This window comes from Schistocerca piceifrons, chromosome 3, assembly GCF_021461385.2.
Source record: "Schistocerca piceifrons isolate TAMUIC-IGC-003096 chromosome 3, iqSchPice1.1, whole genome shotgun sequence".
NCBI classification, from domain to species: domain Eukaryota; kingdom Metazoa; phylum Arthropoda; class Insecta; order Orthoptera; family Acrididae; genus Schistocerca; species Schistocerca piceifrons.
The window spans coordinates 882,675,282-882,699,545 of record NC_060140.1 but is presented as its reverse complement, the minus strand read 5'-3'; the positions used below and the strand labels follow the sequence as shown (position 1 = coordinate 882,699,545).

General features: G+C 43.8%; 1 protein-coding gene across 1 annotated transcript in view; it reads left to right on the top strand.

Annotated features, from left to right (window-relative positions):
• The first annotated feature begins 1,436 nt into the window (after positions 1–1,436).
• LOC124789150 (cytochrome P450 4C1-like) overlaps positions 1,437–24,264 on the top strand; it is a 112,379-nt gene continuing 89,551 nt past the window's right edge. The window contains exon 1 of the mRNA XM_047256444.1: positions 1,437–1,654. Coding sequence (XP_047112400.1) covers positions 1,437–1,654 — 218 coding nt within the window. The remainder of the gene's footprint in view (positions 1,655–24,264) is intronic.

Sequence of the window (24,264 nt, the reverse complement as noted above, 5' to 3'; positions counted from 1 at the left end):
AATCGGCCGCGGTCTGTTAGTATACTTCGGATCCGCGTGTCGCCACTATCAGTGATTGCAGACCGAGCGCCGCCACACGGCAGGTCTAGTCTAGAGAGACTCCCTAGCACTCGCCCCAGTTGTACAGCCGACTTTGCTAGCGATGGTTCACTGTCTACATACGCTCTTATTTGCAGAGACGACAGTTTAGCATAGCCTTCAGCTACGTCATTTGCTACGACCTAGCAAGGCGCCATATTCAGTTACTATAATTACTTCAAGAATGTATTCTGAACAGATAATATTGTGAATCATGTACCGTCAAGAGCGACGTTCGCCATTAATGGATTAAAGTTAAGTATGAAACTAATTACGTCCGATTTCTGAATTCTCATTCCTTGTCATGTTCCAGACTTCACGTCAGTATAGTTCTTCCCTCTTCACGCCAGCCTGTGTGAGCTAAAACGCGTGCATTTCGGCCTCATAAACACCTATGGCAAGGTAACATACACCCACAAGCGACAACATCGGCAACCCCCTGCATACCAGCAACATTGACTGGATGTACCAGATGCTATTAAAGCCGACCAACGGGCTACAACAGGGAAAACGACGAGCTCGCACACTAACTGACAAACAAACCGCCAACACTACTCTACATTGTGAATCCGATATGTGACCTATCGGACACAAAACGATGATGAACCTGTTACAGGTATGCTGACGCTGACCGAGGAACCAACGTCGGCACCCAGCAGCAGCCGCCGACTAACAGCACCGCTCAACGTCAAAGGATACTCACTACTGACGAAGCCTACCCTTGCATGACCTGTCGCAGGCGCAAGAAAACCGCTGCTGCTCTTACAACCCGACCCAACTACCGCAGGGGTGTTTTTTTTCCCTTGTCTTTTGCCTTGGCATTTTTTCCCTCCGCCCTTAAAATCGCTACCCTTCGTTGAACTCTCGGCCAAATCTATCCCCAGATGATCGCGTGTTAATGGTTAACCTCAACCAGACGTACGCTAACATCGCAGTACCCACATCCTGCGAGACCTCACTTTAGTGAAAACTAACCCTTAGGCAGAGATGGCAATAGACCTTCTGAGTTAGCCATCACGCCGGTGTGGGCGTCGAGGGGCTCCAACTCTTAAAAAAAAATCATAGTGAGAGAGCAGAAATTATCATCATAATAAAAAAAGAGAGGAATCAAAGCTCGCCCGGAAAGGTTTAACTGTCCCTCTTTCCCGCGTGCTGTCCGAGATTGGAAGGTCGTCCTACGAAATCTCTGCCAGGCACTTTACTGGGAATTTGCAGAGCACTCACACAGATGTAGATGTAGATCTAGATTAAGGATGCACGTACAAGTGTGCTGGGAAGATCCCGTGTCGGTGGTAAGGTCAGAATATCCCACAAAGTGCGGCGTTAATAAAGGCGCGCTAGGCAACTAGTTCCGCAGTATGGCTGCGTTTCTCTGCACCGTCGTTTGCGCCGTGGCCACATCGCTGGCCGCGGCGCTGGCGTCAGTTCTCGCGTGGCTGTGGGTCAGCCGGCTGCGCACCTCGGCCCCTGGTCCCCCGACCGTGCCACTGCTGGGCAACACGAGGCTCCCCTTCAGGCTCCCCGCACTCGTGCACAGCCTCAGAGACATTCACCAGCGCTACGGAGACATCTTCAGGTGAGTGTACATCTACTCACTTGTTGAAAATTTATAGGGCAAAACTTTCTTTTTAAATGAGGGCGTTGAAATGTAATTTGTTACAGTACTTCTCACACCTAGATAGATAAAAAATATTTATAAGTGAAAAATCTTGTGGCAACAATTATTAAATATCCACCACAATCCATTTTTCGGAACACCTATTTTCGTAGTCTGTGGTGTCACCGCAAGACACCACACTTGCTAGGTGGTAGCTTTTAAATCGGCCGCGGTCCGGTAGTATACGTCGGACCCGCGTGTCGCCACTATCAGTGGTTCAAATGGTTCAAATGGCTCTGAGCACTATGGGACTCAACTGCTGAGGTCATTAGTCCCCTAGAACTTAGAACTAGTTAAACCTAACCAACCTAAGGACATCACAAACATCCATGCCCGAGGCAGGATTCGAACCTGCGACCGTAGCGGTCGCGCGGTTCCAGACTGCAGCGCCTTTAACCGCACGGCCACTTCGGCCGGCCCTCTATCAGTGATTGCAGACCGAGCGCCGCCACACGGCAGGTCTAGAGAGACGTCCTAGCACTGGCCCCAGTTGTACAGCCGACTTTGCTAGCGATGGTTCACTGACAAATTACGCTCTCATTTGCCGAGACGATACTTAGCATAGCCTTCAGCTACGTCATTTGCTACGACCTAGCAAGGCGCCATTATCAATTGCTATTTATCTTGTGATGCATGTACCGTCAGACCGATGTTCACCAATTATGGATCAAAGTTAAGTATTCCAACAGCTACGTACTTTATTTGCTAGACTCAAATCCTTTAACTATTCCAGACCTCACGCCAGCCTGCGTGAGCTTAAACGCGTGCCTTTCGGCTTCACCTCCTAGTGGCTTGGCTGTCTTGCCAAGTCACAACATAGTCAATACTTGAACCACATTCTGAAAATGGGGTCTTTTTCTAAAATAGCGGTAAAGAAAAGAAACCAAAGCTTTACTGGTCGTTTTCTTTTGTTTGCATGAATAAAAATACACATAAAATATGCACCCGTAAATCAGCTTTGTTCCATTGCTTAGTTCTGGTGGAGGAATGGTCCAAGTCATTGTCTGTACAAAGCTACGTTGCAAGCATTGCATTCTAACTTTCTACGTTAAGGTTTCTTTCATTAGCTGCAAAATGTGCACCTTCTTGCTGTACCTGCTGTAGCCATACGCTCAGTCCATTCCATCCCTTGGAATCCTGTAGGGCATTTTTGAAAATTTGATCTGCTGGGCTGGGTGTTGGTTCCATTTTCAGTTTTGAGGAGAAATTTTTAATTTGCTCATTGGCCAAAATATTTCTAAATTTTAGATGTGACAGAGGTTTAGTGTAACTGGCGGGAAAGCTAGTCTCCTTATAAAGTATACAGGAATTTTACGTTGCTGCATCAGTGAACTAATAAAAAATTTTCATACACGCCTAGAGGGGAGTGAAAATTCACAGGAACTCTTGGATCAAATAGTAGTAAAATGTTTTAGTGTTATGTTGACATGGATCCACTCCCTGTTCAGGAAACTTAGCTGATGTGGAGTAACGACAGGCATATTAGAAATTTCAGGATCTGATTGTGAACTAGAAATATACTCTAATATTTCTTCACTATTTAAGTGAACTTTGTAAAATCCCAGTTCTGTCTGGTGGTCACTATTGCCTCTGGAACTTCCTACTAGAATATGCTCTACATCTGTGTCTCCTACATACTCAGAATTGGTGCCGATGTCATCAAACGTATCTCCCATGAGCAGCTGTTCTGTTTCAGATTGGTTCAAGCCTGATTTGCACTACACACAGTGAAAAGAGAGTCAGATTATTGTTAATATATCTATATTGCGCTATAGTTGTATAATAAATCGATTTAATTCTGTGAAAGTACAAACTTAAACAGCAAAATTCTATTAATCTGTGCACTCTAAACTTCTTCCTCGACTTCCCAAGCTCTATGCTGTTCACTGTTCGCAAAAAGTTGACCCTTTTGTACTGACGTGGAAGTCAGCATCTATGAAGACTGCCTGTAACAATTGAGCACACTTTTATCTTTTAGAAACTGTGTGATAAAAGTGTCAAGTAAATACTGAGGCACCATAGTAACATAGCTTCTAGAGCAATATTTGTTTGGGTGCACAACTGAAAACTGAAATATAATGTGAACTCGACGAAAACTGAGATTATGTACATCTTCTTACACACACGAGACAAGAAAAAAAAACATTCATTTCACAGCGATATGCAATAAATACATTGATACTGGAGATATATTACTGTCATCATATGTATATTACACTATAAAATCATAATAAATCGACTTAATTCTGTAAACGTAAACCAGCAAAAGTACGACGCAGTTCGCGCTTTGAAAACTGAAACTGCTTTGTCGTTAGTTTATCGATCACAAAGTACAACGAGTGATACCATCTGTTGACGAAACGGTGTAAGTTCATTGTGGTTGTTTCGTTGAGAACAGATTTTTCCCATTCAGTATCTGCATGCAATAAAGTCGTTTACAGACATCATATTACAGAGATCGACTACGAACCTATAAAGGGTTAAGGAACTAAAAACCCAGCAGTGGAGTCGTGGAAAATTTTCTGATAACTAACGAGGAAAAAATAGCATTTTAGGGCAAATTTAGAAGAAAAACCTTATACTGCGGTATAAAATTTTACCGTAGAATTTGTGGTTGACTGAATTGGCGTGATCAGAAAATGGAAAGAATTTTCGCTTATAAACTCCTCTTTCTTTTCTGGCGATTAGTTGGTAACTTATGTTGGTCCATAATAATTTCTTACACGGAAAGATATCTAAATAAATTAAAACTGGCTAAATGCAAGTAGAACTCGCGTAACGAGGATTCTGTGCAAACGTAATCATATTCAGGGCGTTTCACAATTCATGTGACACACTTCTAGTGGTCACAGCATACCAAGTTTTATATTGGAACGCATGTCTGGAAACGTCCTCCAACGACGCTACAGAGCGTCAAAGTTACAAGCACTGGCGCCTATAATTGTACAAGGGTTGGAACTTTAAGAGTGGCAACTATTTATTTACAGCTCTTACAAAACAGATACGTGTTTCGAAGTTATATTGACCTTCAAAGTAGCCACCAGCATTGTGTGTAACCCGTTGCCAGCGATGTGGAAGTTCGATCGTGCGGTCTATTGCCCTACGAATTTGTAGCAGTTCTGAAGCCAATACCGTGAAGTGTTTCTTTCAGTTTAGAAATCGAGTTGAACTCACGAGGGTCTAAATCAGGGGAGTGCAGTAGGTGGCATAGCACTTAGCAGCCCCATCAGTCAAACAAATCAGTAACACCTTGCACTGTACGTACTTGAGCACTGTAATGCAAAATGATGGTCAGGTCCTGCAGTAAGTGTCATCACTTCTGTCTCTATGCTGTTCATTTTTGGAACACAACCTACGACCGGCTTAGAGATAGAAGTGATGACAATTTCTACAGGACAATGCTCAAGCACGTACAGTGAAAGCTGTTATTGATTTTTTTGACTGATGGAGCTGCTAAGTGCTTTACCACCTAATGCACTCACCTTACTTAAGCCCTCGTGAGTTCAACTCGATTTCTAAACTGAAGGAAACACTCCACGGCATTCGGTTCAGAACTGCTACAAAATCGTCGGGCAATAGACCGCGCCGATCGAACTGTCAACACAACTCGCACTGCTAAGAGTATCCTCCGGCTTCCACATCGCTGGTAACGGGTTGTACACAATGTTGGTGACTACTTTGAAGGTCAGTAAAACTTTGAAACACGTATCTATTTTTATTATTATTATTATTATTTTTTTTTTTTTTTGTCGCCAGTCTACTGACTGGTTTGATGCGGCCCACCACGAATTCCTTTCCTGTACTAACCTCTTCATCTCAGAGTAGCACTTGCAACCTACGTCCTCAATTATTTGCTTAACGTATTCCAATCTCTGTCTTCCTCTACAGTTTTTGCCCTCTACAGCTCCCTCTAGTACCATGGAAGTCATTCCCTCATGTCTTAGCAGATGTCCTATCATCCTGTCCCTTCTCCTTATCAGTGTTTTCCACATATTCCTTTTCTCTCCGGTTCTGCATAGAACCTCCTCATTCCTTACCTTATCAGTCCACCTAATTTTCAACATTCGTCTATAGCACCACATCTCAAATGCTTCGATTCTCTTCTGTTCCGGTTTTCTCACAGTCCATGTTTCACTACCATACAATGCTGTACTCCAGACGTACATCCTCAGAAATTTCTTCCTCAAATTAAGGCCGGTATTTGATATTAGTAGACTTCTCTTGGCCAGAAATGCCTTTTTTGCCATAGCGAGTCTGCTTTTGATGTCCTCCTTGCTCCGTCCGTCATTGGTTATTTTACTGCCTACGTAGCAGAATTCCTTCATTGACTTCGTGACCATCAATCCTGATGTTAAGTTTCTCGCTGTTCTCATTTCTACTACTTCTCATTACCTTCGTCTTTCTCCGATTTACTCTCAAACCATACTCTGTACTCATTAGACTGTTCACTCCGTTCAGCAGATCATTTAAATCTTCTTCACTTTCACTCAGGATAGCAATGTCATCAGCGAATCGTATCATTGATATCTTTTCACCTTGTATTTTAATTCCACTCCTGAACCTTTCTTTTATTTCCATCATTGCTTCCTCGATGTACAGATTGAAGAGTAGGGGCGAAAGGCTACAGCCTTGTCTTACACCCTTCTTAATAGGAGCACTTCGTTCTTGATCGTCCACTCTTATTATTCCCTCTTGGTTGTTGTACATATTGTATATGAGCCGTCTCTCCCTATAGCTTACCCCATTTTTTTCAGAATCTCGAACAGCTTGCACCATTTTATATTGTCGAACGCTTTTTCCAGGTCGACAAATCCTATGAAAGTGTCTTGATTTTTCTTTAGCCTTGCTTCCATTATTAGCCGTAACGTCAGAATTGCCTCTCTCGTCCCTTTACTTTTCCTAAAGCCAAACTGATCGTCACCTAGCGCATTCTCAATTTTCTTTTCCATTCTTCTGTATATTATTCTTGTAAGCAGCTTCGATGCATGAGATGTTAAGCTGATTGTCCGATAATTCTCGCACTTGTCAGTTCTTGCCGTCTTCGGAATTGTGTGGATGATGCTTTTCCGAAAGTCAGATGGTATATCGCCAGACTCATATATTCTACACACCAACGTGAACAGTCGTTTTGCTGCCACTTCCCCCAATGATTTTAGAAATTCTGATGGAATGTTATCCATCCTTTCTGCCTTATTTGACCGTAAGTCCTCCAAAGCTCTTTTAAGTTCCGATTCTAATACTGGATCCCCTATCTCTTCTAAATCGACTTCTGTTTCTTCTTCTATCACATCAGACAAATCTTCACCCTCATAGAGGCTTTCAATGTATTCTTTCCACCTATCTGCTCTCTCCTCTGCATTTAACAGTGGAATTCCCGTTGCACTCTTAATGTTACCACCGTTGCTTTTAATGTCACCAAAGGTTGTTCTGACTTTCCTGTATGCTGAGTCTGTCCTTCCGACAATCATATCTTTTTCGATGTCTTCACATTTTTCCTGCAGCCATTTCGTCTTAGCTTCCCTGCACTTCCTATTTATTTCATTCCTCAGCGACTTGTATTTCTGTATTCCTGATTTTCCCGGAACGTGTTTGTACTTCCTCCTTTCATCAATCAACTGAAGTATTTCTTGTTACCCATGGTTTCTTCGCAGCCACCTTCTTTGTACCTATGTTTTCCTTCCCAACTTCTGTGATGGCCCTTTTTAGAGATGTCCATTCCTCTTCAACTGTACTGCTTACTGCGCTATTCCTTATTGCTGTATCTATAGCGTTAGAGAACTTCAAACGTATCTCGTCATTCATTAGTACTTCCGTATCCCACTTCTTTGCGTATTGATTCTTCCTGACTAATGTCTTGAACTTCAGCCTACTCTTCATCACTACTATATTGTGATCTGAGTCTATATCTGCTCCTGGGTACGCCTTACAATCCAGTATCTGATTTCGAAATCTCTGTCTGACCATGATGTAATCTAATTGAAATCTTCCCATATCTCCCGGCCTTTTCCAAGTATATCTCCTCCTCTTGTGATTCTTGAACAGGGTATTCGCTATTACTAGCTGAAACTTGTTACAGAACTCAATTAGTCTTTCTCCTCTTTCATTCCTTCTCCCAAGCCCATATTCTCCTGTAACCTTTTCTTCTATTCCTTCCCCTACAACTGCATTCCAGTCGCCCATGACTACTAGATTTTCGTCCCCCTTTACATACTGCATTACCCTTTCAATATCCTCATACACTTTCTCTATCTGTTCATCTTCAGCTTGCGACGTCGGCATGTATACCTGAACTATCGTTGTCGGTGTTGGTCTGCTATCAATTCTGATTAGAACAACCCGGTCACTGAACTGTTCACAGTAACACATCCACTGCTCAACCTTCCTATTCATAACGAATCCTACACCTGTTATACCATTTTCTGCTGCTGTTGATATTACCCGATACTCATCTGACCAGAAATCCTTGTCTTCCTTCCACTTCACTTCACTGACCCCTACTATATCTAGATTGAGCCTTTGCATTTCCCTTTTCAGATTTTCTAGTTTCCCTACCACGTTCAAGATTCTGACATTCCACGCCCCGACTCGTAGAACGTTATCCTTTCGTTGATTATTCAATCTTTTTCTTATTCTATCTATTTTGTACGAGCTGTAAATAAATAGTTGCTGCTATTAAAGTGCCAACCCTCGTATGTAAATGCAAGATGATTCCGTAATGATGTTACCAACTTTCGAGGATGAAGGAAAAGGATAAATATATCAACATGAGCTAATGGTTTTTTTCCGGAAACGAACGAGTCGAAAGTTATGAGCAGAAACTATTTTAGGATTTTGTCCTTTACTTTTACTGTGATACCTTGCTTCAATGTGAACTTCACCATAGGTTCTTATGAGTGGGTCTACAAGTTCAAAATAAAAGATATAAATGGCTGAATCTTCCGTCTGAATTGAAGTAAAAGCTTAAAATGTTTACATCAGGGGACCATAGACTTTAGTTCAAATTAAAATGGTTCAAAAGGCTCTGAGCACTATGGGACTTAACTTCTGAGGTCGTCAGTCCCCGTCTCCAAGAGAAAAGACGCGCGAAGAATACTCCGTTCGGATTGATAAGTTTTCTTTAAGGCCAATAGTAAAATACTTTCGAATTGTACTTTTTCCCGAAATAAATAATTAACGTTCTGATATGACGAACAGAACAATTCACAAAAACATTCTTTTGACCTGTTTCTTGAATGTTTCTGTCCTCTACTGGACCCTGATGGGTGAAAATTAGAACTACGTACTCGACTGAACCTGTTTCAGACCCTCTGTCACTGTGAACGCATGAGTCATTCTCCTGACTGGAGCGATATCAAGGCGCCACGCCTCACCTGCTTCAGCTTGACTAATGATCTCACTTGGGTTTTCATTGATCTTCTCTCTCTCCTTCTTAGTAGATGCAGAGTCAACTTCTAACGTTGCTATCCTTAAAGTAAGCTCTTCTACAGCTAGAGGTACTCCTTCGAAGTCTTTGTTTAGTTTGTTAACGACAGTGGTTATCTTCTTTACTGTCCAACACAATTGGTTCTGCATGGCTTCAATGTCTGTGTTCGCGTCATTGATTTTCTTTATCTGTTGCTCTACTAGATGATGAGGTCGTTAAAAGAATCTACCTTCTGCTTTAACTCCGTAATGTTATCGTTAACTTCAGAAAGTACTTCATGCTTTACTTTTTTTCGTATCATTCAATTTGTCGTCGATTACAGTACCAAAAATCTTTGGCTAAGTCATTGAACTTCTGTGAGACCATGTCTTGCAAATCCTTGAATACTTGTTTTTGTTCTTGTTTCATTGTATTTAGATCTTGTGTAATAGTGTTTTGTTGCTGTTTTACTGTGTTCATATCTTGTGTGACGGTGTTCAGATTCTGTGTCAAATTATGTTTTGGTATTCATATCTTGTTTCTTATCACTGAAATTAGTATTCATGTTATCTATAATTTCGTGTTTATGAGAGATAATAACTGCCATAGCGTGCATCAGTTGTACTACTGTGGCTGCTGTCAGCTGTACTTTCCAACTTAATGTTTGTTTAGTGAACAAGTGGTGTTTGTAACGTGTTGTCAAGGTTCAAATTTCTATCGCTGTCCAATGTTTCACTCATGAGCGGTATATCGGTCTGGGAGATGAGTGACATTGTCTCATCAATTGTAAACATTCTGTTGTCAAAGTTATCTGCTGTGGAGCGTGGCTATCATTTGTCACACCTGTGACACTCATCTCTGACCTACTTAAACTTTCTGCTGTAGGCATAAATGGCACCTGAACTTCAGTTGTTCGATCGCACAGTTCTATGCCACTTTGTCTGATTAAGTTTCCGCTATTGTTATCAACAACGGAGATATATTTTTCTGCCACGTTGTATGAATACGTTAAAATAAAAATTTCACAAAAATGGAAAAATTTCGTATGTTATTTATTACACTTGATAATTATAATTTACGCGATGCCAAAGCCTGTTTTACGTCTACTATGACACGGAAACTACTGTGTTGCAGTTCTTTATGTTTTACTGATAACGCATATCAGACTGAAAAATTGCTGTAAATTTTCTACAATAAAATTCAAGGAAGGAAAAGGTTTCTATCTACATAAAAAAGGCGCTACAAACGTAACCATGCAAGCAACTTTCGTAGCTACCCTACCTTTGCTGTGCCGAACAAAACAGTTTACTTTGGAAATTTTTACGTGACTTGGGACCAACTCCTATTTCTTTCCAAAAATTTCTCCTCAATTTTTGCCTATTTGCTTTACCTGCTCCCCGTTGTGATTCATGCAAACAGAAAATACAGACAATTAGTTTTTATGACTAATAACAATGTCCCAGAAATTTCTTGCTATAACAATAGTTAACAAACCCTACTTATAACCGGTGTCCTGAAGTCGTGGCACTTGGGTCGCCAGTTGTTTTATAAAAATGAAAAAGTGGGTGGTTATAGATATAATTAAAATGGATAAATTAAGCGATAGTACAATTGCATTATTATTCTTCATTCACTTTACTTTGCGTCGCTTCTTTTTTTCTTTGTGTGTCCAACACTATGTATATTTTAATTAAATTTGTCGTCTTCTGAAAGCTTCTCTTTTTTGTTAATCTTGCTAAAATATGACCCTGGACTTCCTCTCGTACATTTCATTTGTAGATGCAGGCAGCCGACTCCATGGACGCCAGTCCCTCTCAAGATGATATAAAACATGAAGGAAATTCCTCACAGCTTCGCTCCACTTCACTTCAATAAAAATACTTAATACTGTTTTTAAGTCTTCTCTTATTCAGAATGACATATAACATAAAACACTCGCAGCACGTCATACTCCGACCAATACATCTTAACCATCCTTCTACACACGAGAGAATGAAACAAAATCATGTAGAAAAAAGTGAATAATCTGTTTTGCTCATTTGTCTGTGCCCTACTGCGCATTCATAATTAATGTCTTTGCCAAAGCTTATGGTCGGTCTTTGATTCTGTCATCATCACTGTTTCATTTTCTAATATATTTTCATTTTACCATATCGGGGGGGGGGGGGGGGGGTGTTTCACCATGTACCTGCACAATAGACGTCACACCAGACTTCCACGTATTGGGATTTCATCATTAAGGGAGCAATCAAAATACGTATGAGTAACGATCTGATCAATAGAGGCATGGAATTTGAATTCAGCAAGGCATGGGAATCAGCAATGGCGGTACTAAAGCATTGTCGGCCGCAGACAAACGAATCCGAGTCAACACATTTAAACCGAGCGCCAACAATCCGCCCGCATACGAGCCGTGTCGCTATTTTCGGCCGTGCTTTCCCCGCCTCTGGAACGAGAAGCCCTTAGCCCGTTTGTCCGGCAGGGGGCACTGGATGTCACCGTGCTCTTTGATTCATTTACGATGATGTTATAGCCTCAAACACTGGCGCCTGCGCTTTTCTAGCAAGTCATTGCAGCAACGCCTCAGTACGCACATGGAGATGACGAGTAGCTGTCTCGTCGAAATATTGTGCAGCTTCCACATTATCCGAGGCGACGCCCGTGAACCGATGAAGCAACTTCCTAGGAAATCATCCAAACAGCAGTCAACTTCTAGCTACTCCTACCACCTCAGTAGACAGACTGCAGAATGCTGTTATAAAAGCCATACAGCAGCTCCAGACGTTGTTTGATTTTATACGTGTAACATCCATCAACGAATTTCAGATGGGATGAGCAGGAAAGTAATCCAGCTAGATGGTTGAAAAGTATAATGATCATCGTTTCGTAGCTATTTGAGACTCTACAAGTGCAGCATGCATATTATATAGTGGGAATTCTAAGTCTGGAAACAATTCAGTGTTCACACCGGTGCATGAGAGAACGTTTGTGAAGACTCGTGTAGTGATGCAGTTGATGGAAACTCAGAGTCTGGAAACAGTTTTGCATGTTGACTTGATTCCGACTCCCACTTTTAGGTAGTTGCAACAGGGAGATGAACTGGGCACAAAACTGATTTCTGCTGCTGCTGCCTCGATTTTCAATTGGTATACGCTCCTGCTACCTACCATGTGTGGTCCGCTACTTCTCTTTATTCCATCCAACACTCATACATGTCCCATAACCAAACTGAGGTTTGGACAATCCGTAGATAAAAAACATGTGCGGGTGTCGATGTTTGGGGTTAAACGGCCGACATTTTTCTGTTGGAAACACACAACACAATTAGGCTACTTCATGTGCAGGATTCTCATGCTGGAACTCTACGTCTTCCCCCCCCCCCCCCCCCCCTCCCCTCACTCCATAGACTCCGAATGCGCTGCCTGTCGTGGGACAGCCGAACCTAACATAGGAGAATCTAACTTACAGGTTAGCAGTGGGGCAGATTCATACTAAACCTTATTCAGGAATCGTTATGCAGATGGATCCACCCCAACCCATACCCCAAACTTGGTTTTACTGGATCCGTTGCGAAAAATATTACCTGGTGTTCGATCCAGCGTGAACATTTCCCGGAAGTACAACATGCTGGATCCATCCTGAACGGTATTCTCAGAGTTATTGCAGACAGATCCACCTTTCGGACACTGCGTAGGATCGCACTTAGGCTGGATCTATTCTGAACATTATCCAGGAATTATTAGATCGATGGATCCATCACACCGCTAAACATGTCTCTGTGCGGGTGGATCCGCCCCTGTAGTGACGCATGCTAGACACATATCTAATAATATTCCTGGACGTAGTGCACTGTGGATCCAGCGTTATCGATATCCTGGTCATAATACAAGTGGATTCCACTCCATGTAAGCACATCAGAGGCTGCACCGCAGAGCTGCCATCACAGAAAGCGCATTTGGTGTCGTTGAAGTGAGGAGGAAACGAGGAAGCATGCTGCTGTGTCATTGGCTCACGATGAAATTATGGAAAAACTTGTAGAATTTCTAAAACTTACCGTGCTATTAACTGCGGTGCTTATTACAGTACATTGTCCCATGTCGACGAAGCCTTTTCCATCCCATTCATCCACTGGTATGCTGTTGATTACCACATAATGACTGACTGACACCACTTGTTTGAGATGGAGAGACTCTTCGTGGGAGCAACACCGTCTGAGGACGACTAACACTGAATTAGTTATGATGAACATGACGGCAATTTGAGGAATAAATGCTCCTGATATCTTTGAAATGGGACACTGGATATCTGCTACCTGTCACTCAGGAACATGGGACTAAATGTAGAGGTTGTTACCTTTAGACAGCTGTTTGGAGATGTTATTCAATGCTGCAAACTCGTCCTGTTTCCATATTCTGTGATATCTGTCACCTTTTTATTCCTACTGCTCTGCATGTGTTATGGGCAGCACCTTACAGGGACGGTCAACACCAGAGTAATGTCATCTACATGTCTATAATATGAGAACTCAGTGCTCTTCGAGACGGAACTCTGGAATGTATATTACCTGTCGTTTGATAGGACCTTCTTTCCTGCGCTGGTGACAAAACTTTACACGCACGTAAGTCTGCGAAAGGAAGTTATGGAGCAAATATGGTTGATTTCAGCACGCTACGGTATTTATTTTCCGATATATCTGAAGAGACATGGTAAAATGTTACAGGGTGACGTTTTGTTGTTGTGGTCTTCAGTCCTGACACTGGTTTGATGCAGCTCTCCATGCTACTCTATCCAGTGCAAGCTTCATCTCCCAGTACCTACTGCAACCTACATCCTTCTGAATGTGCTTAGTGTATTCATCTCTTGGTCTCCCCCTACGATTTTTACCCTCCACGCTGCCCTCCAATACTAAATTGGTGATCCCTTGATGCCTCAGAACATGTCCTATCAACCGATCCCTTCTTCTGGTCAAGTTATGCCACAAACTTCTCTTCTCCCCATCCTATTCAATACTTCCTCATTAGTTATGTGATCTACCCATCTAATCTTCAGCATTCTTCTGTAGCACCACATTTCGAAAGCTTCTATTCTCTTCTTGTCTAAACTATTTACCGTCCATGTTTCACTTCCATACATGGCTACACTCCATACAAATACTTTCAGAAATGACTTCCCGACACTTAAATCTATACTCGATGTTAACAAATTTCTCTTCTTCAGAAACGCTTTCCTTGCCATTGCCAGTCTACGTTTTATATCCTCTCTACTTCGACCATCATCAGTTATTTTGCTCCCCAAATAGCAAAACTCCTTTACTACTTCAAGCGTCTCATTTCCTAATCTAATTCCCTCAGCATCACCCGAATTAATTCGACTACATTCCATTATCCTCTTTTTGCTTTTGTTGATGTTCATCTTATATCCTCCCTTCAAGACACCATCCATTCCGTTCAACTGCTCTTCCAAGTCCTTTGCTGTCTCTGGCAGAATTACAACGTCATCGGCGAACCTCAAAGTTTTTATTTCTTCTCCATGGATTTTAATACCTACTCCGAATTTTTCTTTTGTTTCCTTTACTGCTTGCTCAATATACAGATTGAATAACATCGGGGAGAGGCTACAACCCTGTCTTACTCCCTTCCCAACCACTGCTTCCCTTTCATGTCCCTCGACTCTTATAAGTGCCATCTGGTTTCTGTACAAATTGTAAATAGCCTTTCGCTCCCTGTATTTTACCCTTGCCACCTTTAGAATTTGAAAGGGTGACGTTAGGAGGCTCCATTAGAAGGAGTGATTTGGCAGGTTAAAGTTTGGATGCAGGTAGTTCGTAGTTCGTATACCTGCTCTGAATGTTAAAAAAACAACGAAGACGATTGCTCCCGAACGTAATAAATGACAGTACAGATGCTGATCAGTACCGCTATCTCATACATCTGAAATGAATGTAATGCGTCGTGCATTACAATTTCAACACGAGAAATGGTCTCAAACTATACGGATTTTGCTCATAAAACTAACAGAAATGGAGTGTATCTATTCTTATGGAGTCATGACTGTTTTGTTATAGTCACAATTGTGTATTTAAAAAATGTATTACCACAAGTCACGCGTTATTTCATACTTCAGAGCCTCTAATTATAAAGTAGGCATCATTTGAATTATAGCTCGTTCTGGAACTTAAAAATGATAGTGTTTTTTTTCCCGTCACGTGAGTAGATTGCGTGGCGCATAAGCGACATTTTGGGGAAAAATATTGTAGTGATCTGGAGAAATTGTTTTGTGACATCACATAACATGAAAATTACCAATCAGGTCGCCCCACTTTAGGTGTGAGAAATGTAGTGAACTGAGAATTCTTCTCTGCTATCGGACATAAAATGACAAGCAGATGACTAATGAGATTGCCTCATGTTAGGAGCCAACAATTAACTGACAGGAATAATTAAATGAAATCAAACACAAAGACTACAGAATTAAGGGATTCGTGTACGAATGCAAAAGATTGCTTATATGATCCAACTATGCAAGAAATGTATTTATATTCGTGCTGTTTACAGAAACAAAACAAAAAAAATACGAATCTCAGAGCCAATTTGACTGGGCGTGGACACGACTCAGTTATTGAGGGTAACGAGTGGGGGAAGAATCGTCTCGCCATTTTTCGTTATCGTTCGTCGTGTACTGCTGTCGGCGGCAGGCGCCGCGTCGGTACGGCGCGTCGCCTCGGAGCTGTGCGGCGCGAGTCGTTTACCCTCATGTGCAATCGGGGCTTTGCGGCGGGGCCCAGGTACCATCTCCGCCTTGCTTGCTCGTTGTCGGTTACGGCACCGAAGCTGTGATATCGTAGTGTCGGAAGGAGGATGTCAGCAGTGGATGTAAGAGACCTCATGTCCTCTCGCTCTGGCGCCGTCTCCACGAATCCCCATTATCTCTTCTCATCCGTCTCCCAGCTCAACTCCTCTTCGAAATTTTCTTCCTTTTGGCGTTGTCACTGACGGGCAAAATTTTCAGTGCAGCCCAATGACAGCCACGCCTCTCCAAGCAGGGTGCAATTTTCCTATTTGGCGCGGACTGGCATGTGCCTCGTGAATCGGCACCTTCCTCACGATTTCACATTCTTACGCTGTTTTCCTACATTCCGAGGCTGTTGTGAGAACACCTACACAACGCTTCTTTGTAACAGCTCTCTCTCTCTGCGTGAGATCTGGACAGACTCGTGTTTGGGCTTGGTCTCAGAGTATGCCGGCGTCCTTGATTTACGAGTAATGTCGAGAAAAACATCTTATTAAAAGCGCGAACTTCTTTCACGGCGTGTGAAAGATGGATGAGAAGAGATAACGGCGAGTCGTGGAGACGGCGATGGAGCGAGAGGACATGAGGTCTCTTACGAGGTGCATTCAAGTTCTCAGGCCTCCGATTTTTTTTTTCTGATTAACTACTCACCCGAAATCGATGAAACTGGCGTTACTTCTCGACGTAATCGCCCTGCAGACGCACACATTTTTGACAACGCTGACGCCATGATTCCATGGCAGCGGCGAAGGCTTCTTTAGGAGTCTGTTTTGACCACTGGAAAATCGCTGAGGCAGTAGCAGCACGGCTGGTGAATGTGCTGCCAGGGCGGGTGTCTTTCATTGTTGGAAAAAGCCAAAAGTCACTAGGAGCCAGGTCAGGTGAGTAGGGAGCATGAGGAATCACTTCAAAGTTGTTATCACGAAGAAACTGTTGCATAACGTTAGCTCGATGTGTGGGTGCGTAGTCTTGGTGAAACAGCACACGCGCAGCCCTTCCCGGACGTTTTTGTTGCAGTGCAGGAAGGAATTTGTTCTTCAAAACATTTTCGTACGATGCACCTGTTACCGTAGTGCCCTTTGGAACGCAATGGGTAAGGATTACGCCCTCGCTGTCCCAGAACATGGACACCATCATTTTTTCAGCACTGGCGGTTACCCGAAATTTTCTTGGTGGCGGTGAATCTGTGTGCTTCCATTGAGCTGACTGGCGCTTTGTTTCTGGATTGAAAAATGGCATCCACGTCTCATCCATTGTCACAACCGGCGAAAAGAAGGTCCCATTCGTGCTGTCGTTGTGCGTCAACATTGCTTGGCAACGTGCCACACGGGCAGCCGTGTGGTCGTCCGTCAGCATTCGCGGCACCCACCTGGATGAGACTTTTCGCATTTTCAGGTCGTCATGCAGGATTGTGTGCACAGAACCCACAGAAATGCCAACTTTGGGGGCGATCTGTTCAACACTCATTCGGCGATCCCACAAAACAATCCTCTCCACTTTCTCGATCATGTCGTCAGACCGGCTTGTGCGAGCCCGAGGTTGTTTCGGTTTGTTGTCACACGATGTTCTGCCTTCATTAAACTGTCGCACCCACGAACGCACTTTCGACACACCCATAACTCCATCACCACATGTCTCCTTCAACTGTCGATGAATTTCAATTGGTTTCACACCACGCAAATTCAGAAAACGAATGATTGCACGCTATTCAAGTAAGGAAAACGTCGCCATTTTAAGTATTTAAAACAGTTGTCATTCTCGCTGCTGGCGGTAAAATTCCATCTGCCGTACGGTGCTGCCATCTCTGGGACGTATTGATAATGAACGCGGCCTCATTTTAAAACAATGCGCATGTTTCTATCTCTTTCCAGTCCGGAGAAAAAAAATCGGAGGCCTTAGAACTTGAATGCACCTCGTACGTCCACTGCTGACATCCTCCTTCCGACACTACGATATCACAGCTTCGATCACGTAACCGGCAACGGGCAAGCAAGGCGGAGATCGTACCTGGGCCCCGGCGCAAAGCCGCAATTGCTCATGAGGGCAAACGACTCGCTCGGCATAGCTCCGAGGCGAAGCGCCGTACCGACGCAGCGCCTGCCGCCGACAGCAATACACCACGAATGATAACGAATAATGGTGAGACGATTCATCCCCCCTCCTCCACTTAATAACTGAGTAGTGTCCACGCCCAGTCAAATCAGTCCTGTGATTTGTAATTTTGTTTTGGTTTGTGTAAACAGCACAAATATAAATACATTTCTTTCATGGTTTGATCATATAAGAAGTCTTTTGCATTCATACACGAATCCATTAATTTTGTAGCCTTTGTGTTTGATTTCATTTAATTATTGATATCCATAAATTGTTTTCTCTTAACATTGCGCAATCTCACTAGTCATCTGCTCATCATTTCGTGTCCTATAGCAGAGAATTTTTAGTTGGCTTCTATTCTGGCGCCCAACGTGAGCCGACCTGTTTGGTAATTTTCATCTTATATGATTTCACAAAATAATTTCTAGAGATCACTACCGTATGTTCGATGTCACCACGAAGACGGTATGTGTTTTCAGTATATGAGACGAGAGACGCGGCAAAATGGTATAGGGATCTCTACTACTCTACTACGTGGCGTTAGGAGGAGGTTCTCTTACCAGGTATGGCATGGCAGCTTAAGGTTTTGGGTGCGAAGAATTCATTGGTGTTTTAGGATTCTGGATGTTACAAAATAACCAGGAGGAATGCTCTCTAATATAAAAGACTAATTATATATATTCGTGAATAAAATATTCTCGGTTTTGAAGCCACGTCAACTCGAATAAATTTCTGGGGGTTTCGATGGCCATTTGCGCCATCGTCGTCAAGAGTAAAATCACTGACTTGCTACTTATTAGCCACGATTCGGCCTCTGGCATTAATCAGAGAGGGCCGAAACGACGTGTGCGCGGAATGAGGTTGCGCAGCTCATAGCAGCTCTCGTCTGTCGCAGGACCGAGTGCCTTCATTTGGCGCCACCTTTGTTAACTGCCAATCCCATTTTCCTACCAGCGTCAATCATTCGTCATTGCTTCCTTTAGACATCGAAAGCCCGCCCGCACACCCTACTGTGTGTGCACCCCTGGTCTCTGTTAAAATTGTTGCTGTTCATTGTGATCTCAGGCACTCTTTTAGAACGGAATCCCAGTATGTTGACGCATGAGCCAAGACTCTCGTATTTTCAAGGCCGTATGGTCAAGTTCCCTTTGTTTAATGAGCCATCTGTGTTCGGTACAATGCTCTGCAACTGCGCAAATTGTCTGACACTTATAGATGCTGCTGCATTCGCAAGGTACACGACACAAACCGGGCACTCGAAAAACTAAGTCTTTTGTAATTGGGCGCAACATGTATCTTGGAGGCGGGCCAAACATCGTTCAGTCCATGTCTCTGTAGCGCACGTCCTAACTTGCTGCTCGTTGCCCCAAAGCAGCCAGTTTGGCCTGTACAACTGATTCACAGGACGTCCTTGGCACCTGAAAGCGTCGTAATGCCTCGCTTGCTATAACCATTCCCTCTGAAAACGTGTCTCAAGTGCTGCAGTTCAGAATGTAGATGGTCGTCATCAGAAATAACATTTGCTTTGTATGTTAACGCGTTCAGGACCTCTTCTTGTGTACAGGGTGGTGAAAACAATGATCAAGTCGGCCTCCTGCCTTCCGCCAAACAAAAACATCCAAGAATGGTAGATTGCCGTCCTTTTCCATCTCGATGGTAAATTTAATGTTGGAATTGACACCGTTCATGTGATCGACGAGTTGCTGTAGAGTGTTTTCAAATGGTTCAAATGATCCAAATGGCTCTGAGCACTATGGGACTCAACTACTGTGGTCATAAGTCCCCTAGAACTTAGAACTAGTTAAACCTAACTAACCTAAGGACATCACACACATCCATGCCCGAGGCAGGATTCGAACCTGCGACCGTAGCGGTCGTGCGGTTCCAGACTGTAGCGCCTTTAACCGCTCGGCCACTCCGGCCGGCAGAGTGTTTTCACTGAGAGCCCATATCAGGAAGGTGTCATCAACTAACATTAGGAAGCAAATGGAAGTAATGCTGCCAAGTTCAGAGCCTGGTCGTCAAAGTCCTCCATGAATAAATTCTCGACTGCCGGAGACAGTGGTGAGCCCATCGCTGTGCCATCCATTATTTCATAATATTCATCCCGCTACAATAGGTATATTGTCATTAGCACAATGCAAAACAATTTGACGATTTCAGGTGGAAATTGTTGGGACAAAATATCCACCGTGTCTTCCATTGGCACCCTTGAAAGAAGTGACACAATGTGGAGACTAACCTTTGCGCGGTTTCAACCTGTTTTCATTTTCTTCAATTTTCAACGAATGTCTGCGAGTTTACAACAGGGTGTTCACAATGTACCAGTTTTGATGTTAACAGTCCAGCGAGGTGTTTTGCCAGTCTGTAGGTGGGCGAGATGATTGCACTCACAATGGACCAAAAAATTGTTCAAATGGCTCTGAGCACTATGGGACTTAGCATCTGAGGTCATCAGTCCCCTAGAACTTAAAACTACTTAAACCTAACCTAACCTAAGGACATCACACACATCCATGCCCGAGGCAGGATTCGAACCTTCGACCGTAGCGGTCGCGTGGTTCCAGACTGAAGCGCCTAGAACCGCTCGGCCACAAATTGGACCTAAGAGGGATATTTTTCTTATGTATCCTTCAGCAATCCATAAAGCCTGGCATGTTTGCTGGCATGAGGCATTAATTTCTTCACCGCTTTGTCTGGTAATTCAGAGTCCTTTAATAGCTTCCCTGTCTTCCTGACGATAGCCTGTGTTGGATCGTGGCTAACCGTCCGGTACACAATGTCTTCCAATAAATGTAACACCTTCAGGTGGTAGTCTTCAGTGTTCAGAACCACAGTGGCATTTGCTTTGTCGTCTGGTAGGACAACCTAGTCCTCGTTCTCACGCAGTAAGCATAAGCTGGTCGTTAGTCTGACTTCATCAACTTCATTGTTCAAGAGATGCTGAATGCACTGCTCTTTCCACTGGATATCTAAATTTTGCAGACATAGGGGGATTGGTGAAAAATTAAGGCTTTTTCTCAGCGCTGTCACAGAGCCGTCCTCTGGTTCTTGATTGGAGAGATTAACAACCGTTCAATGGGCCTTGTTATTACCCACATCAGTTCTTCCATGAGATAAATGGTCAAGCTTATTGTAGTAACCACAACCAACTGCGGGAACGCCTTGGGCTGCGGATCGGAGCCGCCAGGCAGGGAAGCCGCCGGCGGTGGAGCATGCACCACCGGGTAAACACAGGACGAGTCGGACAACAGACCAACGACAACCAATGACAACCGACCACGACCGACTATGACCGACACAACAAGGAAGAGATAAACAACGGAGGTTTGTAGAAACCACAACACCAAATACATACAGTAAATCCACTCGGAACCAGAGCCAGGCAAAAGTCAACAACGAGCAACGACAAGAACGCAGTACCGCCGAGATAGAATCTCAATCCAGAGTGAGTACCAGACTGGCTGGACTAGGTTTTTTTTCTTTATTGTGATTTCATTCCCCTGTCCCATATGGGCAGGGGCGGGCTGTCAGTGGTACAATCCGCCGCTCTTCAGCCGAGTGACATAACAACTTAAAATAAGAATAAAATGTTACATACATTAGGCGAGAAAGGAGAACTGAAAACAGAATAATGAGAGAAAATGGAGGTAAAAAATAGACTAACACGGAGACTTTCATGGAGGACAGTTAAAAGTCACTAGAAAGTTAAAAAACACAGTTGGCGAGTCTTCAAAACTCAGAGAAGACACCGAATGGACATGCACACGTTAAAAGTCGGCCAGAGTAGTAAAAACACTCCGGAACAACACACTTAAAACCCACTTGGAGCACACACGACGAAGAATAAAACTGCCAGGTGGGACCTGCCGAGGGAAAGGGCAGAGAGGATAGAAAAGGAGGGGAGAGCATGGGGCAGCAGGGGAAGCGGCGGGATGAAGAGAAGAGGGGCATCAGTGGGTTCACAAAGAGGCAGGAGACACGTGGGATGGGAGAGGAAGAGGGTAGACAGGGCAGGAGGGAGCGCAGAGACACTAAAAGGAGGCACACGAGATGGAGGGGGAGTAGGAGGGGGAAGCCGCTCAGGAGGAGGGAGGGGGAGGAGGGGGAGCCCTGAGGAGGAGGCAGGAAGATGGGGTTAGAGTTGGTAGGAAGGGTAGATGTCAGGGCAAAGCTCATCATCCGGGAGGGGTAGACAGTGGAAGTTGTGTTGGGAAAGGAGGTGGAGGATGTGGAGAGTGTGCGGATGTGTTCAAGGAAAAGGAGAAGGTGGGGGAAGGTGACGAGGTCGTGGAGGATGCGCGTGGGGGACGGAAGGCAGATGCAGAAGGCGAGGCGAAGCGCATGGCGTTCGAGGATTTGGAGGGCCTTATAGAAACGGGGAGGGGCGGAAATCCAAGCGACGCTGGCATAACAGAGGATGGGGCAGATCAAGGATTTGTAGGTGTGAAGGATGGTGGAAGGATGCAGACCCCACGTCCGGCCGGACAGGAGTTTCAGGAGGCGGAGGCGGTTGTGAGCTTTGTTTTGGATGGTAAGAAGATGGGGAGTCCAGGTGAGGTGGCGGTCGAGTGTGAGGCCAAGGTATTTGAGGGTAGGAGTGAGGTGGATAGGACGGCCATAAATGGTGAGGTAAAAATCATGGAGGCGGAAGGACTGAACTAGGGCAGAGCGGGTCCCTATATACGAAACCGGAGGGATCGGCTATTGGCCGCTGTCTGCACGTGGCGTAGCGGTGGCGCCCTCGCTGTGCGGGTGCCGCTGCGCGGAATAGCCGCCGCGGACGCGGATCCCACTATGGGCTGACCACGTCCATTTGTTCTGGCGCGTGTTCGACTTCCGCAGCGTGAGGTACTAGACTTATTACATTGCTTACACGTTGTCTTGCTCAAACTTGCACACTGTTGTGCTGACGTGACTACGTTCACCCACTCCCAATTGAATGGCGACTAGGTTGGTGACAAAAACTGATGACAGTCAGGTAGCTTCCTAGCATTAAGATCAAGCTCATACCATATCTCCCGTATCCACTGTCTCACTATGGCCTGACTTGTCCTCTTCAAAGTTCTATTCACTGCAGCAGTTCAGATGCAGTGCTTAACTACAGCAAACCAAAGATTTACCTCCTTGTTCTGGCAGCATTGTTGTTGTTGTTGTTGTTTTGGCATTCAGTCCAGAGACTGGTTTTGTATAGCTCTCCATGCTACTTTACACTGTGCAAGCTTCTTCATCTCCGAGTAACTACTGAAACCTACATCCTTCTTAATCTGCATAGTGTACTCATCTCTTGGTCTCCCTGTACGATTTTACCCTCAAGCTTCCCTTTATGCCTTAGGTCATACCCTGCCAACTGATCCCTTCTTCTAGTCAGGCTGTGCCACAAATCCCTCTTCCCCTCAATTTTGTTCAGTACCTCCTCATTAATTAAGTGATCTACCCGTCTAATCTTCAGCATTCTTTTGCAGTACCACATTCCGATAGCTTCTATTCTCATAGTGTCTAAACTATTTATCATCCATATTTCACTACCGTAGATGGCTACACTCCATACAAATACTTTCAGAAAAGATTTTCTCACAATGCTATATCGGCGTTAATAAATTTCTCTTCTGCAGAAACGCTTTCCTCACCATACCCAGTTTACATTTTATATCCTCTCTACTTAGACCATCATCAGTTATTTTTCTTCCCAAATAGTAAAACTCAACTACTAAAGTTTTTCATTTCCTAATCCAATTTCCTCAGCATTACCTGATTTAATTCGACTACATTCCATTATCCTCGTTTTGTTTCTGTTGAAGTCATGTTATATCCTCCTTTCAGGTCACTGTCCATTCCGTTCAACTGCTCTTCCAGGTCCTTTGATGTCTCTGACAGAATGACAATGTCGTCGGCAAACCTCAAAATTTTCATCTCTTCTCCATGGATTTTAATTCCTGCTCCAAATTTTCTTTTGTTTCCTTTACTGCTTGCTCAATATACAGTTTGAATAACATTGGGGTTAGACTACAACCCTGTCTCACTCCATTCCCAACCACTGCTTCCCTTTCATGCCCCTCGACTCTGATAACTGCCATCTGGTTTCTGTACAAATTGTAAATAGATTTTCGCTTCCTGTATTTTACCCCTGCCTCCTTCAGAATTTGGAATAGAGTATTTCAGTCACAATTGTCAAAAGCTTTCTGTAAGTCTACGAATGCTATAAACGTAGGTTTGCCTTTCCTTAACCTATCTTCTAAGATAA